Source organism: Suricata suricatta, chromosome 9 (assembly GCF_006229205.1).
Source record: "Suricata suricatta isolate VVHF042 chromosome 9, meerkat_22Aug2017_6uvM2_HiC, whole genome shotgun sequence".
NCBI classification, from domain to species: Eukaryota; Metazoa; Chordata; class Mammalia; order Carnivora; family Herpestidae; genus Suricata; species Suricata suricatta.
In genome coordinates this window covers 100,957,681-100,975,794 of record NC_043708.1, presented here as the reverse complement: position 1 = coordinate 100,975,794, position 18,114 = coordinate 100,957,681, and the positions used below count along the sequence as shown (strand labels likewise).

The 18,114-nt window shown below is 48.3% G+C and overlaps 2 protein-coding genes across 7 annotated transcripts in view; one reads left to right on the top strand and one right to left on the bottom strand.

Moving 5' to 3' along the window:
• Positions 1–18,114, bottom strand: part of APH1B (aph-1 homolog B, gamma-secretase subunit) — an 83,148-nt gene that overhangs the window by 3,892 nt on the left and 61,142 nt on the right. The window lies entirely within an intron of this gene.
• Positions 1–18,114, top strand: part of CA12 (carbonic anhydrase 12) — a 51,570-nt gene that overhangs the window by 24,283 nt on the left and 9,173 nt on the right. For 4 of the 5 annotated variants that reach the window (XM_029952893.1, XM_029952895.1, XM_029952892.1 and 1 more), the window contains exons 4-9: positions 7,095–7,274; positions 8,115–8,257; positions 11,007–11,102; positions 11,950–12,013; positions 12,191–12,348; positions 13,677–13,803. In XM_029952893.1, the coding sequence (XP_029808753.1) occupies positions 7,095–7,274; positions 8,115–8,257; positions 11,007–11,102; positions 11,950–12,013; positions 12,191–12,348; positions 13,677–13,803 (768 nt within the window). Of the gene's footprint in view, positions 1–7,094; positions 7,275–8,114; positions 8,258–11,006; positions 11,103–11,949; positions 12,014–12,190; positions 12,349–13,676; positions 13,804–15,650; positions 15,746–18,114 lie in introns of those variants that run through there. The other variant, XM_029952896.1, reaches the window with a different exon arrangement.

Below are 18,114 nucleotides of genomic sequence, written 5' to 3'. Positions count from 1 at the left end.
CTGCAAGTGTGATCAGTTTCATTATATGCGTATTTAAATTTGATGCACAATATGTGATCACTTCCACTTAAGTATACAGTATGCATACCAGGGCTAGGTCCATTGTCATTATGTAGTCAGAACCTTTGGGGAACAACCAAAAAAGCTTTTATTGTACTGAAACCGACTATCGGTTGAAAAAAAGGTGCGTCAACATCCATAGTATGTAAACCATGTAAACTTTCCCATGATGTTTTTTTAAATTTTTTAAAACATTTATTCATTTTTTAAAGAGAGAGAGCAGGGGAGGAGCAGAGAGAGAGAGGGAGACACAGAATCTGAAACAGGCTTCAGGCTCTGAACTGTCCAGCACAGAGCCTGATGCAGGGCTTGAACTCACTGACCTTGAGATCATGACCTGAGCTGAAATCGGAGGCTTAACTGACTGAGCCATGCGCGGCGCCCTCCCATAATGGTTTTATCCACTGGCGCAAGTTTTGATCTGACTTTGTGTTTTGGCGGCTGCCCGGAAGAGACACGCCCCAGAGCCAGTGGCATAGGACTGGCTTCCCAGGCAGCAGTGCGCATAGGCATCCATCCAGACACGGAGATGAGTCTACCTCAGAGAAGATGACCACGAAGAAATGTCAGGGGCCGCAGGTGCATCAGAAGGACTGAAGAGCCCAAAGACAAACCTCAAAATAGGATGACAATGAATGCGCATTTTGGTTTCTGTCCAGACTCATCAGGTACAGTCCAAGTTACAGATAATATTTTTATTAAAGTTTTTATTATTTTTGAGCATATAGGGTGTACAGTCAGTGAGAGAGAATAACTGGTGAGAAACAAGAATCAGATTGTAGCAGTAATTACATAGTTCTCATCTTCGAAGGTGCTCTCTGTGCTTTTATTATTACAGTAGAGGCACCAGGCATAGAAATATAATAAATTACCCAACCCATAAAGTTTTCTACTTACCCCTACACCATGTCTGCCAACAGGCTATAAAATAATAAAATTATCCTTCATTTACTTGTATAAATTATTCGCCTGAGGCAAAGGCATACCTCATATACATACAGAGTAAATATGCCCATATTGGGGGGAGATGAAAGGGAGGCAGGTAGATAAAGAGACACCTAGGAGACATACTAACCAGTCACAACCCGTGAACTTTATTTGGATCCTGATTCAAACAAACCGTTCAATGAATTTACGATTGGGGAAATCCAGAACAGTCTCTGGATACCTGATGACATTAAGGCATTCCTGCCAATAGTTTTTAGATGTGAAAATAATATTGTGGTTATTTTTTTAAGACTCCTTATCTTGATTTTCTTCAAAGTAATCCAATGGTGGAGGAGACAGACAAAAACTAATCATAGATTGATAGATGGGTGCATTATATGGTACCTTCGTAGCTGCTTTGAGTTTTCTGTAATTACATTTTAAAACAAGACACCAGATGTATTAAGAAAATATCCAAAAAGAAGTTCATTTAAAAAAATCACATGGACTTGTTTAGGCTCATTGGCGCACTTTGGTTGCATACATTGCAGAATGTGGAGAAACGGTTTGTCTTCCCATGGCCAATCCCTCTGATCAGCTTTGCAGGCCCGCTGAGCTCCCGGATTTCTGCTTGGGTTTTCACTCTGGAGGTTTCATTTCCAGGCAGCCTTCAGTGCTCTGCTCTGATCCATCCGCTGACCGCGTACTGAGCGCCTCCTTCGCCGGAGTTATTTGAACCTCTGCTGGCGGGACCCTCTCCATCCCACTGTCTCCTCAGAGCCACACTCCATCCCTAGGTTCCTCTTCCTCCAGGACCCAACCCTCCTTCCCTTCTCCCCTTTCCCTTCTGTATGGAAGTATGCCTAAGTCTGTCCATTAAGAATAAAACACTTATTATCCTCATCTTCCTCCAACCATGTGCACATGCCCATGTACATGTGCGCGCCCACGTGCACGCACACACACACACACACACACACACACACAGTCTTCTCGCAACGCTTTATGGCTAGATTTCTGAAACAAGCTTAAGTCCCCCAAATCAGTTTAGTAAGTGTTTAATAAGTGCTGCTATGTCAGACATGGGGGGTGGGGGGATGTGACAAAAAGCTCTAGTCTTCAAAAGGACTGTGAAATTTGCAGACAGAGTTCTAGTCCGGAGCAGGGTCACCCTTTAGTCTGGAGACAGCAGGCACACACAAGACTTAAGTGGGCACTCGCATCCCTGGCCAAGGAGTGCGGGCAGGGAGAAAGCACTGGAGTAGTTCTGGCGGGACTTGAGCGGGACTTGGAAGAGCGAACAAGATTCGGAAACGCGACGAGGAAAAGAGGCAGCATTGTAAGCACATTTTTTAGCCTAAGAACATTTGTGATGGTTGTGACGGTGTGGGGAAGCCGACCGGACCATGGGGACTGACGGGGGAGGGTATGAGGGCCACCGAAGGCCTCGGCAGGCTGAGGTGTTTCAGGCCGTGAAAGATGGCTACGGCTCGGCTCGCTCGGTTCTGTTGGGCGGGGCAGGCGTGCTCTGGAGAGGGTGGTCGGGGGGCAGCGCCACAGAGGCAGGGCCACTCTGGTTCAACTCGTTTACAAGAGAAAGGAGCCTGGCAGCTAACAGGAGAGGCTGAGGCAGGGGCCTCTGCAGGAGGCCTTTATGGTGTGACATGATGAGCCCGCCCCAGGGTGGTGGAGGCGGTGGTGGTAACAGTTTCTGTTTGATTCCACGACCAACTGAGGGCACAGGATGGACAGAACCGGCTGGCTTGGCTCTGAGATCTGGAGCCTCACAAGGGTGGGGCCGGCTGTTCTCTGATGAGGCATCACACCAGCGCACTGAGATCCAGGCCGTGACATGTCGGCCAACTGCAGTTTGTGGACCGTACTTCAATCCTGAAGCTTACAAACGAACCATTAAACAGTTAAGAGATAACTGGAAAACTGAATTCTGACTAGATTTGATACCATTAAGGAACTGTTCACTTTGAAGGTGTGGGAACGGTATTGTGGTTTTGAGTCCTTGTGTTTTAGAGACACATGCTGAAATATGTGCAGACAAAATACATTTGGATTAGATTCAAAATTACCCAGGGATGGGGTCATAGGTGTGATAGAGCTGAAGCTGATTTGTTTCTGCAAATTGTTAGTTGTCAAAGCTGGGGGACATGGTGGGTCCTTGTGCTCTCCTCTCCCCTGTTGTATATATTTGAAATTCTCCATGAAAAAAAAATTCTGGTCCTTGGGTCTTACACCCCGGGCTTCCAAATTCCCACTCGGAGATCACAAAAGGCATTTTGAGCTGTGCCATGTTAATCTCTTGTCACATTTCAAAGCAGAAATTTGGTCCACATCTGTTTTGCCTACAGTAGAAAAACATGAACTGGAAAGAAATAATTCCTTGACTTTACTTGGAAAAACAAACTGGGAGATACACATGATCTCCTTTATCAGGATCATGTGAGGAATCCCACTAACTGAAAAGGCAAAGCCAAAAGTCAGATGAGAAAAGTGGAATTTTTCTGAGAGCTGGAAATAAATACTTTGTTTGGAAGAGTCAGTCCCAAGAGAGGTTTTCTGGCACCAGAGCACTTGGCATGAGTGTGAAAGTTGTGGCCAAGTTGAAAACCAGGGCCTGGGCTGTAGCTGCCTGTAAAAAGCCAGCGTTGCTTCTGCAACGAGTCATGCATTGCCCAGGCAGAGGCGAGGGGTGGGGGCAGAGAGGGGTCTACTGACAACATCCCCAGCCCCGATACCGGCAGCCCTGGGAGCCACCCACACAGCACCTCACACCTCTCTCACTCACAAACCCCAGGGATGGGAGGCTGCTCTGACAATGGCCCCAGACATGCAAGAAGGGGACACTGGCTGTCACATGCTGGTGGAGGGTCCTGGGAACTGCGGTGAGCCCCATACTTGGCGGGCCACCTCCCAGGCTACAGGGCAGCAACCAGATTTTGTTCCCAATGAGTGACCCCAAAAGAGAACAAACCCTCGGGCAGGTAAACTAGGAAGCTAGGAGGGTAAATTTGGAACCTGAGCAAAGGGGCATAATTTTTTTCTTTTTTTTTTAATGGGAAAAAAATTATACGGGGTACTAGGGAAGCTAGGGGGATTAGTATAGGTGTATGCTTCCCTGGAGAGGAACAAGCACAAAATTAGCATCAGAATCCAGCTCAGTAAACAAGTAAGGGCCTGCTCTGTGCCAGGCATTACGGAAAAGGCAGGGATGAGCATGACATGGTCCTTACCTGCATGGCGAGCACGGGAGAGGGAGGAAGCAGGCACGCACAAACTCTCTTGGATACATACTGAAACAGAGGGGCATGGAGGTCCTGGGACCCAGGCAAGGTAGCTCTGTTAACTGAGCCGCAGTCTGATTTAGGGCAAATCATTTAATGTCAATCCTTCCTCTGTAAAATGGGGCAATTCTTGCCTTACTGATCCTGTAAAGTTTAGAGTGGTAGGAATCAAAACTACTAAAAATAATAACGCAGGAGGAGTAGCCTTTTCTACTAGACCCTGTTGCCCCGTTGCCCCTAAAAGTGCCTGTGACTGGCGCTCAAAGACGAGGCCCCCCGTGGATGACAGCCGACACCTGTGGCAGGTTCCCAATGCGGGTGGCTTTCCAGCCAGACCTCAGGGTAGCAGTGCCCTGCCCTCAGCCTCACAGCCGCTCCCTACTAGGCACCCTGTCACGTGCCCGGGAGCTGCCTTGGCATGAGCGACTCTCTCCAACTCGTTCAAACCTGCCTGACACCGAGGGTGGAGGCGCTTAATCCTAGTGATCCCAGTGGGTCTCGGAGCCGAGAGCCAGCATGGAACATCCAGAATGCAGTGTTCAGTCCTCGCGTCTGTGTGAGGGTAAAGGAGAGCCAGGCAGTGCACGTGCCTTGCTCAAGGTCACTCACGGGAGTGCTGGGACAGCTGGTGCTGAAATCCTGTTTTCCGGACTCTTCTGGTCCTGTGCAGTTGCTTTTCTTTCCTCAGAAGGTTTTGCCAACACAGACTCTGTTGCCTTTTATATCCCTAGTCTTTCCTGCCCCCAAATACCCAATTCGGTATGAGTTACAACGAAGTATTTAGGGTGCAATGAAAAAGAAAAGTTCCTCCTGATACCTTTTCCCAAGCCCTCTGTTCTTTGGGGTCTTTTATTCTTTGGGAAGCTGTTTATACTAAATGCCTGTTAAGCATGTGACCCTAGTCAGAGCATGAGTTCACAGAGATGAAAATGAGATGTCCCTGTCCCCCAGGAGCTCCTGGTTTAGTTATCATGCTCTCTTTATGACACCTTTGGGAACCTCCGCTCTGGGCAGAGAAAGTCTTTCTGACCCAGTTCCCTTTAGTCATGCGAAGAAGGAGAAGTCGTCTCACTCCTATGCCTCTTTACTCCCTGAGTCTTTTCATTCGTGCCTGGCTGGCAGCTTCTGCCACGCTGGCTGCAGGTCAGACGATGTTGTGGGCAGAGAAAAGGCTGGCGGCCTCACTCTAGAAGGCTTGCCACCCCGTAGCTGTACCTCTTCCTGACCCGAGGGTTTGGAAGGGTCCTCATGATTGCTTCATCTCTGCTTCCTACTGTCCCTGAGGAATTTGAATTTGTCCTCAGCTGAGTAACAGCTTTTACTCCAGTTTGTCCCGTGGAGTAACGGGTTTGGTGTCCTCTGGCCTCCCTCTCCCCTCTGCCATCTCGGTGCGGGTGGCTTTGAGTCCAGGGATCTGAGGTCTGGGAAATTAAAATATATCTCAGTGAAGATTCTGACTGGCTTGTGCAAGTGAGAAAACTGGTGTCTCATGAAAGGTTGGACAGGAGATGGTGAAATCCCTTCAAGCCCTAACATTGGCCAAAATGTATATCCAAAGGTTGACAGTCTGAAAAATGAGCAGGGTTCCACTGTGCGTGTCCAGACCTCAGATCAATTCCTCACAGCATTTTAAATGAGCGTAAGTTCTTCTTTAGCTCTCCTTCCACACAGATGTAAGGGGTAGGGAACCAGGATACACACATACACTCGGGAAATGGTACTGCTGTCTATGGAAGGCTTCCCGAGAGCAGAGTTCCTTTCCCCTCTGCTCCAGTTCATATCATTCCTGGTGCCAAAATACTGATGGCTGGACCCCAGATGGCAAAGCATGGTCCCCAACTCAGATAGAGCCCACAGGCACTATGGTTCTACCCTAACGAGCCATGACATGCCAATTATTTGCTTTTCGGGAGAAACCTCAGCCTGAAAATCCATTTAATTACCACGGGAGATAATCTTTTAAACACAGCTTTACATTCTTTAAAGATTTTTCCCTGTGGGAGTAAGAAAGTCTATCTGAACATGGGATTGGATTGTTTACTTCCATTTCCAGAGGAAGGACAATCACCTGGTAGTTAGCAAGAAGCCTGAGCCCTGGAGGATTTATTTTTTAAAGTCTCTTCCTCCTGACTGATCGTTTGTCATTCATTTGCAGTGTTGTTACACTCTCCCAGGGCAAACTTTGCACTTAGCTCTGTGATCCCAGGCCCATAATTACTTGGAATTTTTCAAGCATCCCTAACTGATGGGGTTTTATGTTTGCTCTGGAGGTGGCTATCCAGAGTCAATGTCCTCAAGGGTTTCCTGTCAGGAAAACCGTATCTGTAAATCCACGAGGCCTGAAGACCTCCCTGGAGCTGTGGTCAGTAAGACACCAGTAGGTCCAGCCTGGAGCATCCCGGAAGATGCAGGCTTGGGCAAGCAGGGGCCTATGGTTGTGTTCAGCCCGGTGGCCCCAAGACCCCGAGTGGTCCTTGCTCATAACAGGTGCTCCATAAACAGATGCTAAACTGCTGAATATAAACAGGTCCTCACATGGGAAGGATGTGCACTGTGCCAAAATATGAACAATGTAAAATAAAAATGGAGCTTGGTGGGCCCAAGTTCATGGCATGGGGCTGCTCTAGCCTTCTTTCCCCACATCCCTCTAAGGACAAGTGGGCAGAGGCTGAGATTTCTGGGCCTTGAAGAATATACCTCTGGGGATTAAGAAAAGAAAAGGAGTAATTGTCTTGGACACAGAATTAGAAAGTAAGGAAAAAACTTTTATGGAAGACTGACTAAATTTGGTGACTGCATCTCTCCTTCCAGGTCCTGATGGGGAGAAGAGCTGGTCCAAGAAGTACCCGTCATGTGGGGGCGTGCTGCAGTCCCCAATAGACCTGCACGGTGACATCCTCCAGTACGACGCCAGCCTCCTGCCCCTTGGGTTCCAAGGTTACAATGTGTCTGCCCACGAGCAGTTTCTCCTGACCAACGATGGCCATTCAGGTGAGAGAGAGGCCTCTGAGGCCTGCAAAGGGATGTCCAAGCTCCCATCAGCTCCTTGGCTCCTTTTACCTGGCAGGGAGACGGCTGCACCCCAAAGTACCCAGGAGAAGGGGCGGGGGGCAGCGGGGCCCTTTCAGGAGGCCTGGACCACTCATTTGGGAGATGCTGGAGGCAGTTCTTCCAGGGCAGCACCTCTCAGAAGAAGCACATCTCTTGGGAAGGGGCAGAGGGGATGGGGACAGGCTTGAGCCCTTGGCTCCTTGGCCCAAACCCTCCAGGAGCCATGCAACTCACTGTGGGTTTGCCCAGGCTTTGGAGTCAGCCAAATCTGGATTTGAATCCTGGCTCGACTATTTATGAGTCATGAGACTCCGGGTAAAAATATTCACCTCCTTGAGCTTTCGTGTGGAAAATGGGCATGTTGATGGGTACTGCAGAAAGAAGAGGGATCTGGAATACAGGAGATGCTTCATAAATGGCAATTATTATTGTTACTGTTATATTATTCTTCAGCTTGGACGATACTTCAGTAAAGGTTCTATCTTGATAGCCAGGTGTATAATACACGGATATGTAAACAACATCCACCCATCTAGTATTAGTTAGTGTTCTCGCCATCCTTTTCCCAGGGGAGCCTAGGAGGTGCTGGCGCCACTAGAACTGCTTTAGGGAAAGGAGGACATTCTCAGGAGAGGAGCCCAGGCTTCGCAGCCTCCCGGCTGTGTCACCACTGGCTGTATCCGCCCGCCCCCTGCCTGGGCCCCAGGCCGGGGTTGCCTCTCTAACTGCTTCCGGGCAGTGCTCAGCTGGCCAGGGCTCTGAAGGCTCCACTCCCCACAGTGAGGCTGGACCTGCCCCCGGACATGCACATCCAGGGCCTCCGGTCCCGCTACAGTGCCGCGCAGCTGCACCTGCACTGGGGGAACCAGAATGACCCTCACGGCTCCGAGCACACTGTCGGTGGGAAGCACTTTGCCGCTGAGGTGAGTGGGGACGGCAGGCCGCCAGAGGCTGCCCGGCGGTGGGTGGTCTGGCACCCTTCCACCTGGCTGGTGTGCAGAGAAGATCAGAGCACAAGCGAGGGCTGCCTTCAGGCTCTACACACCCACTCCAGGAAGGCAGAGCCACTCCTGTCAGCCTGCGGCTCTTCTTCGATGTCCTGGTCCCCTTCCTCCTAGCCTTGAGGAGTTTGTCTCTGTCTTTACTGAGTGGTACCACTCAGAAGGCAATGCTCCCAGGGTGGCACAGTGGGACACACATGCCCCTTTTGTTGGCATCGCCCTTCTGCTTGCACAGATAAAGATCCCACCAGCTTGTCTGGCTGACGTATCATATCCCGCTGTTGAATCCCACTGGGCTAACTGCTCCCCCAAACTACTTGGTCTTTCTTCACAAGCTGTGCTGCTTGCACAGGCCTCTCTCACCCCAGCTTTCCTTTCCCTGGGCCTGGGTTGTGCTTGGAACCTTGGGACCCAGGGCCACAAGCCAGAGGAAGACTGGCATTAGAAATCACGGGACATCCTGGCAACGAGAGTCAGTGAGCATCATATGGATGTCAGCGCAGCTGGTTATGTCACTGAGGCACTGCCCCAGAATGCCGAAAAAAACAGGAGCGGAGCCCTGCTCTTGCACAAAACATGTGCAGGGGGTACAGCGGGGGTGCTTGAGATGCTCCATTTCAGAGCTCCCAGGGGATGGAACTTGGGGTGTGGTTCTGAATGTCTACAGGGCAATACATCCAAGGAGAGAAATGCTACTGATCAGCCAGCAGAGCCCACGGTAAATAATGACATGACCATTCTCCTCTGTTCTTAACTGCTAAACTGCTTAATGTCTCAGGCTAATTACAGGTAGAGTTACAAGTGTGGCGGGGCTATAATTCTGGCCCAATAGGACGGGACTCTTGGAGATGCACGTATTTCAAACCAGGCCCATCTCTGAACCTCCAGGACTGCAATTTCTTCAGGCTAATTGCAATGTGGAGGCCTCTACTTACCCATGGCGAATAAAGGAGGAGTTAGGGTGTAGGCTGGGAGAGTGTGGGCATTTAAACATATTTCTAGTTATTATATTTTCTGCTATTAAGCCACATCATCACCAAGGGCCTGGCGAAGATGGGCCATACATGTCTCTAATAGAGAAAAGATATCAAGGTGACCCAAAAGTGGCAGATTCTCTGTGGAGGGTCCTTGAAAGTGCAGCAGTTCTTCTGGATTGAGTCCTATAGGGAAGACCCTCTTCATCTCCTCAGTAGGGAATTCTGTTCTGTCTGTATTAGTCTTCACTTCCTCTCAGTCTAATCTGAACATAGTAAGAAAAGTGCTAAAGCAGACCACACGCTCAAAGGGCGGCTGTGAAAAGAAGGATCTAGGACCTGCAGGGCTTTAGCCATACAGAATTCTCCATTTCCCAAGGCTGTGCCAAGTAACTCGGTATGGGGTCACATCCTTCACAGGGAGGACTACTTAAAAAAAGAAATAATGTGTAACTTAAAAATTAGAAAGGGTCACTTGAAATGTGGGAAACATTAAGCTGTATTCAAGAAAATCAGCTTGAACTCTATTTACAACCATGTAAGATGGAAAAAGAGACAAAGAAGAAGAAAAGAGTGAAAATCTCAATGTGTCAGTCTCAAGAGGCAAAGAATCAACAACAAAAAAAATCACATACATAGATCTCTCTACTAATACAGCTTTTTGGAGGAAAGGGGACACTACATTTTGGGTTAAAAACTAGGTTCAGCATTGTCAAAATTTGTCATAACAATATCCTAATGCTTACCTAGACATTTGTATTTTTTGAGAAAGAGTGGGTGCATGTGCAAGGCTGGGGAGGGGGAGGGCAGCGGCGGGTGAGGGGGACGAAGAATCTCAGGCAGGCTCCTGGCTCAGTACAGAGCTGGACTCGAGGCTCGATCTCACAACCATTAGACCTTAGCCAAAATCAAATTGGATGCTTAACCGACAGAGCCACCCAGGCGCCCCAGTTACCTAGACGTTTTCAATCCAAGATTTCTCAGAACATTCTCTTTTCCTCATTTTAATAATGACAAGTAATTGGTTTGAAAAAAATGAGCTTATAATTTTTTTGTGAATGGTAAGGACCTATATTCAGAGAGTAATATTCTTGGTTTTTTTTTTGGCTGTTAAATATGGCTGATTACACCTGTCTAAAGCCATGATATGATTTTTTTTTCCACCTGAGGGATAAATATGTGTCCCACTCTGGATGCAGTTATGACTAAGTTACCACTGGAGGTTTCTTGCCTCAGCCCTTACTGTTTCCAGATCAAGTGCAGAGTGGCCAGGCTGAGACTGGGCAAGCTACATAGACCATTTTTCTCTAGGGTCCGGAATAAGTAGAAAAAAATCAGAAGAGAGAAGTGCTCCAGAGCACCCTGGCTTTTTCAGGGCTAATATAAAACCCCCTCCCTCCATCCCTCCTGTCCTTCCCTCCCTCCCTCCCACCTCTATTATATACCTAGTACTTTCCAAGCATCATATCAGACACTGATATGGTGAGTAACATGGGTAGTCTGTCCTGGTAGAGTTTTTGGTCTAGAGGACTGGGGGGAAAGTGCAAACTGGGAAGGGAAGGGTCTGAGAGGCCTAATCTACCTGGGGCAGGGACAGAGGGGGTTCTGTCCTCCCCACTGGATTTGAGTCCCCTGCATAAGCCAAAGGCTCCCCTGAGTCACCCGCCCCCTGGTGAGCAGCTTTCCTTCCACTGCAGCTGCATATTGTCCATTACAACTCGGACCTGTACCCCAACGCCAGCGCCGCCAGTAACAAGTCAGAAGGCCTCGCTGTCCTGGCTGTTCTCATAGAGGTAAGAGATTTTAAAGGGGGTTTACATGAAATTTGAAGTCAGGAGGATATCACACTTGGCATTTGGTCCACGATTTACCTGGCTGTTGGATGTGTGTGGCTCACTCTCGTTTTGGCTGTGTCTTGTCTCTAGAGCCGGGGGTATTCCCCCACAGGCCTGGAGGCAGTGCTTTGTGGAGGTGGCCAGTAGACATGGGCCTGTCCTTTGGAACACTGGAAAAAACGAGCCCTAGTTCCTAGCCCTATTGCCTAAAGCTTGGGATTGTCCAGCTGGGTAGGCCCTGTGTGTATAGGGTTAGGAGGCGAGGATCATTCAGTGCTGCCTCACCAGGTGCTGGATCCCATACACATCTCCTAACATCCAAGTTGCAGGCTTTATATGGACCTTAGGGTGAGTTTTTTCCTTAATCCTCAAAATGGGAACATTTCTTGATTCGCTTGCATGTTTTTCCCTAATAAGACTTCATTTTTTGACATGCTTACTCACCTGACTTGGCTTCTATGTACTAAAGCTCCCTTGAGTTCCGCTTAGAAAACATGCTAGTTGTGGCTTTAAGATTCACAGCCTGATCACCAGGAGCACAAGCTATATTCCTTGCCTTGCAACGCTCAAGCTCCAGTGCCTTGAGTGCTCAGTGCCTTGCATCCTGAGATGCAAGAGGACAGGACCATCACCCTAACTCCCTAACAGGCTAGTGATCCTTCAAAATTGTCCCTGTAAAGTGCATCCTTCAGGGAGGGCCTTGGCAGTGGTGACTACGTACCCCTTCCCTTCCATTAGCAACTGTCAAACCAGGCTCAGCCTACAGAATTCTGTCCTAGTTCACCCCACCCCATCTCTGTTGCAGATGGGCTCCTTCAATCCATCTTATGACAAGATCTTCAGGCACCTTCAAGATGTAAAATACAAAGGTAAGGGGTTCTCGGATGCTTATTTACCCTTAGAAGGATGTAGTCACCTCTGTGACCCAAAGAAAAATGAATGCAGGGGGCAGGTGCTGTTCCCATTTCTAGGCTCAGTCACATGCCCAACGGCACCTCTGCCATGGGGAGACAGGCTGACACCATTTCCCCAACATGTCTCTCCAGGCCAGGAAGTGCTCATTCCGGGTTTCAGCATTGAAGAGCTGCTTCCTGAGAGGCCTGAGGAATACTACCGCTACAAAGGGTCCCTGACCACACCTCCCTGCCACCCCACAGTGCTCTGGACAGTTTTCCGGAACCCTGTGCAGATTTCCCAGGAGCAGGTAACTGTCGTGCCCTCTGAGTCAGAGGCCATGTGGCACCTCAGTCTCTATCATCATCCATATCATAACAACTTGATTGCCTCACTTAAAGCTGCACTGACAGCTATGCAGAACCTCTCCAAATATCACAGGTTCCTGGAAGCGCTGCAGAAATTACAGGCTGAGCTTCAAGAGTAGAGTTATCAAGTCAAGCTTGAAAAATGAACCCATCTCCACTGTTCCTTATAAGCTATTAGGCTGCATTTATATGATCCCTAATATATCCCTCAGTGGCTGGATGCTGCCTGCCTCCGTGGTGGGAGAGAGCAAGGTTCCTTTACAGGCAGAATAAAGACAGAACCACGTTAGATGGTTTAACAAACCAGAGCGCGGGGACTGCGACACTGAGTAGGCGATGGTCTCTGCTCTCAAGATGCTCAAAGTCTAGTGCCCAACAGGGGACAGAAGCCTCAGCAATCACCTCCAACCCTCTCCTCTTGTAGATGATGAAAGTGAAGGATAGACAGTTGAGGGAGCTTGCAGGACTGCCTGCTGGTTGGAGACAAAGCCCCAAAGTCAGATCAGGGTTCCTGGTCGCTGCCCATCCCCCTACTCCACAGCTGAAGTTCATCAAGAAGAAAACTGGCTGTCCAGGAGACAGGGCCGGGGCAGTGCCACACCCTCGCTGGTGGCCCATCTCACCCCAACCCCTCTTCCTCAGTCCAGTAAGGCCCTCACTGTTGGTCGTTCTTTTTTACTCAGAGCTACTGATCTGAGTAATGTAGATAAATGGCAGCAGGTAGGCGGACAGGAATAGAGATGTGATAAAGCAAGAAATGAAATGTTCAGGGACGCAATAACCTAGAAGCTGCCTTGGAAACAGATTATATAACCTATGTGGGTGTATGAAAATTCCATGGAGCCAGTGGTCAGAGGAACTGTGAAACTCCTGCCTCCCTCTTTTTGTTCCTTGTGATGAGACCACCAGAATAAGCCCCAGGCCCCTCTGATTTATGAGGTGAAAGATTTATGCAATCTGAAGAGAAACCAGAGTATAAGGCCCCTCTGATTTAGAGCCAGGTTACAAATCAGGCCAGCCAGGGCAATACTGTCTCCATGAGAGGCTGAGGAGCCCCTCTACCAGCCAGCAGCTCAAAGTTTAACCTCCCCCCACGCCTTGGGAGGTGACCTGGTGCCGTCAACCAGACACCTGCTTGGGAGGGGGAACAGTTCTCTGGCTTTCCCACTGCTTTCTGACATTCCTCCTGCCAAGCCCCAGAGTTCTCTTTCCCGCCGAGGGCAGGCAAGAGAGCATCATTCTGCCCATGGGGTGTGTTTCTGCCTTGCAGCTGCTGGCTTTGGAGACTGCTCTGTACTGCACACACGAGGACGACCCGTCCCCCAGAGAGATGGTCAACAACTTCCGGCACGTCCAGAGCTTTGACGAGAGGCTGGTGTATATCTCTTTCCGACAAGGTGAGAAGCTGCGGTGTGTGGGGGGAGTATGGTGCCGGGACACCCATTTTATTTGAAGCTGGTGCCCTGCCCTTGGGCTTTGTCACTGATATCTTAGGAGGTGGGTTAAGAGCACTCTGGCTGCCAAGGGAACCAGGGTATGTAAGAAGCTATTGTGTGTGGGTTTACTGAAGTTTCTCTCCATTGCTCTTGACTTCCCTGAGCCTTTGCAGGAAAGCACTAGCCAGGGCCTCTAGGTGCTTGGATTGGAGCCCTCTGTAAGTCTGGGAGTCTCTCACGGATGGGAAGAGGATTTTCTGGGGTCCTCTCTGTCAGAAAACTACATCTCCTAAGACACACAGTAGGACTGTTTTCATGAGACAAACTCCTAACTTCTTATCCTAGGCTTTTTTGGCATCAAGGTCCATCTCCAGCCTTGCCAGGTGATTCATAGCACCATTAGCATCACCAACTCCCAGGGATGCTCCTTCGTAAGCTTTCAGAGAGTGGGCATAATCCACATTTGTGGCCATAAGCAGTTCATGGTCTAATGTAATAGAGTGGGATCCATCAGGCAAGAAAGCGTCTGCACTCACTGCCTTTTTTGTCTCATCTCCTTAAGTTTGCATAAGCGCAGGCACACAGGAGCGATACTGAATGAAGGTGAATGGTTTACTCCTAATGCTAGGAAAACTCAGCTCTTCCTCTTAAGTCTGTAGCCTTAACTCCCTGGAAGGACATTTAACATCTGTTTGTTCAATACCCATGTTGATACTGTTGGAAGCTGGGGGTTCAGGGAAATAGGTAAGGGAGCACCCTGAGGGGCCACACTCTTCTTCAAACCTCCAAGGTCACTTTCTCACTGTAGATTCTTGGACCGCTCCCAGCATGGGACACTCATGGTCAGAAGGAGGTAGGTCTGTGCAAGTTCCACTTTATCTCCTTGTATCACCTGTGACTGAACTGGGCCAGGTGTTCACATCTAAAGATGATGCCATGAACCCACTTGTCTGACAATCAGTTCTCCATATCTCACCTCGTGTATCTTCTTCTTGTTCCTTTGTTATTGTGTGAGATTATAACTACCACTAAGCTTCAACAGAGGAAGTTGTTACGTCAGGGCCCTTGCCAGAAAGCTTTAGACACATACCCTTCTGAACTGACTCTAACATATGGTCAGAATTATGTCCTTCTGTCAATTACTTAATCAAGACCTGCCCAAGAATTTATCCAAGAATTTATCTTTTGTGTTCTCCTCACCACATACCACTGGTTAAGGTAATTGCCCTCTTTTTCTCAGTTTCCTGGTCTGAAAACAATCTGTGAACAATGGCCCTTCTTAAACACAGACAATGGATATAATGACTGTCCACTTCTTTTCTAGGAAATGCCTCAAATGTACAGAATCATCCCTTTGTGATCTAATTTGGATATAAATTTCTCTTTTCCCATTCCTCTAAATGGAGTACGTAGTAGTCAAGGGTTAAATGGAAAATACTTCAACTCTTCAATAAAATAAAACAAGAAAACCATTACCTAGACATAAGGGACTTGGCTCATATAGATAAAGTAGATTTTGTTTGTCATTCAAGGATAATAACAGAGCTTTTCTCTGGACTGGTCTATGTAAGTCACAGGGGATACAGTCATAAATACTCCCGCTGGAGTCAGAAGACCTAGGTTCAAGGCCTCTATTTGTTTCCTCCTGGCTGTATGATGTAAGCAAATTATGTACCTTCTTTGGCACTGTTTTCCTTCGCCATAAAATGATAAGTTTGGACTAGGTGAGCTAACGTCCTTTCAATGCTAACATGTTATATGATTCGAAGTGGACACTAACAACTGCCCATCCTGACTTTACGTTGCAGGGACAGTGTTTGAGGGCACTTACAGAGGATCAGAAGAAACCATGCAGGACCTTGAGTCTGACATTCCAAGTAACCTCCAGTTGTAACAATGGACTGTGGCCCTGGGAATAATTAGCCATCTTCTTAGACCGGCTCAGGTCTAAGTTGGCCCTCACGGCGCGGGCAGTGCAGTCAGGCTTGTAGCAGAGCACTTCAGCAGACTCTCCCAGTCTGGCTGGGGAGCTTGAGGGGCCTCTCGGCAGAAGCCTGGAGACCGACTCCAAGCTCAGGACATCAAGATCAAAGCCCAAATGCAGCTTTGCCATTGCCCTTCTTGCATGGCTCACCCAGAACTGTTGCTTCTAAGAGCCCAGGCTGGGCCCAGCTCTCCCTTTGCCGTGAGAAACGGTGGCAGTCCAAGGCAAACCTGTTCACTTGGAGGCTGGTTATAGAAACTTGGCTAGAATTCTCTCTTCCCACTTCTCAAAGACACAGGCAGCTAATGATCAGGGCTGTTTCCCAAGGAACAATGGGGAGGGCAGCCCCAAAGGACAGAAGCCCCAGACCTCGCCCCCCAGGGGCACCTGCATGTATGGGGGCCCCTCTCACACCAACTTGGAGGGGCCTCAGACCATAGCATGCAGTTTCAGGTTTATGGGAGTGAGCGTGTGTCAGTGTGAACCTTTAGCAATTGTGCTCACTTATTTGTAAACTCTTTCACTAAGGCATGCCTGTAATTAGGGTCTGATTTATTCAGAGTTTTCGCTGGGAGTTAACAAGAATTATGGAGTTGGTTCTCCATTGTTCCAGGAGAGAAGTAATGGTAAGGAAAACCTCTAGGAGAGAAAGTGCACCGGACTTTGAGAGTAGGCTCCAAGGGTTAGCCAAAGTGTAACACTTGGGACTGAATCATCTAACTTGACCATACTTTACCCTGGACTACTTAGAAAAGGAATAAAGAACTTAATTTCTGTCCTTAAGAGGTAGTAATCCGTCCTTGAGGGGTAGTCTAAGATTTAGCCCTAGGGCAGGGTTTCTTAACCTTGGTGCTACTGACGTTTTGGGTTGGATAATTCTCACTGGGGGGCTGTCTGGGTGCACTGTACTACCCTTTCCCCACTAGATACCCGTAGCATCCCCCCACTGTGTCTACCAAAGATGTCTCCAGACATTGCCAAATATCTCTAGGGCAAGAGGTGCAAAACTGAGCCACTGCCCAGGGATGACACGATGACATTCCAAGTCCCATACTGACTTATTTATTTATGCGTTTGTTCTCATATGACAGGATTGTGGAGTTTTCCATCATCTGCCCTGGTCTTTATTCTATTACAGCATGACATTTTCAATCTGGTGATGGCTACCCCTGAAACCAAAAGGCTGTTGGGTTAGTAAGGTATAATGACCAAATTCAAGAGAAACACTGTTCGCCATCTTACTTTAGAATTTGAATAGACCTGCTTTTTGTACAATTGGGAATATCCAAGGCCAAGAAAAGTGGATGGGCAGGAACTATCCACCCTTAAGGGAAGTATCCAAACCCCTTTATCAGGGCTCCAGATGCCTCTGAGGCAGCAACTTGCTTCAGAAACTCCTTATCATTTTCTCCCTTGCTTTTATATCATTTTTTTCTCTCATGTGTGTTGTGTTTCTTGTTGCCTTTAGTTAAAATGCCCACCCTTTATGGAGAGGTGAAAAGTCATGTGAGGCACTTTTTTTTTTAAGCTCTTTTGAAAGTGCCTCTTCCAAGTGGTACAAATGGAGGATTTGAGCTAAAGAGGGGAAATAAGAGTCACTGTCCTCAAGGTGGGACCCCAGAGAGCGGGGACACATCCTGTGACCAGACCAGATCTCACAGGAGTCAGATGCCCTCTGTGAGGAAGGGGAAAGGTGGCACAGGCAGATGTACAGTCCAGGAGCCTGACGTTCCTTCACGTTGACCTCTTCCGAGCCAAAGATAGCAACACTGGGTCCTGATGGTGGTGGGTAATAAGCAAGAGCCTATCGAACCTAAATGCGAATGTCATTTAGCCCTATTTTTAATATACCAGGGCAAGGGACACTTGAGAGATAAGGGGAAGCCAAAGAGTTTCTATAATCATGTGTTTAGTGGGCTTGCTCTGAGCAACTGCCTGTCCCCCCTGCAGTGCCCGGAGCGCGCTGAGACTCTCGTAGCCAAGGGCGCTGGACAGTAGAGGGGCGGGGCTTCCACCCTGCTACATCTGTGAACTTGCATTATTAGAATCTGCTTGTCCCTGAGGAACCTGGGTAGTTTTATAAAACCTTTAAAAACAGGAAAAAATCTTACAAAGCTAAGATGGCTAATTATCTACTTTTTGAAACTAGAATGTATGCTTTGTGGTTATTGACCTTTTGTTTCTAAAAGTTCCTATTTTAAAATAAAAACTATTAGATGGAAAGTATCATCAGTCTCCTGAGACATCCAAATGAAAGACCAGAGGAGTTCCCACCTTCAAATTCCCCT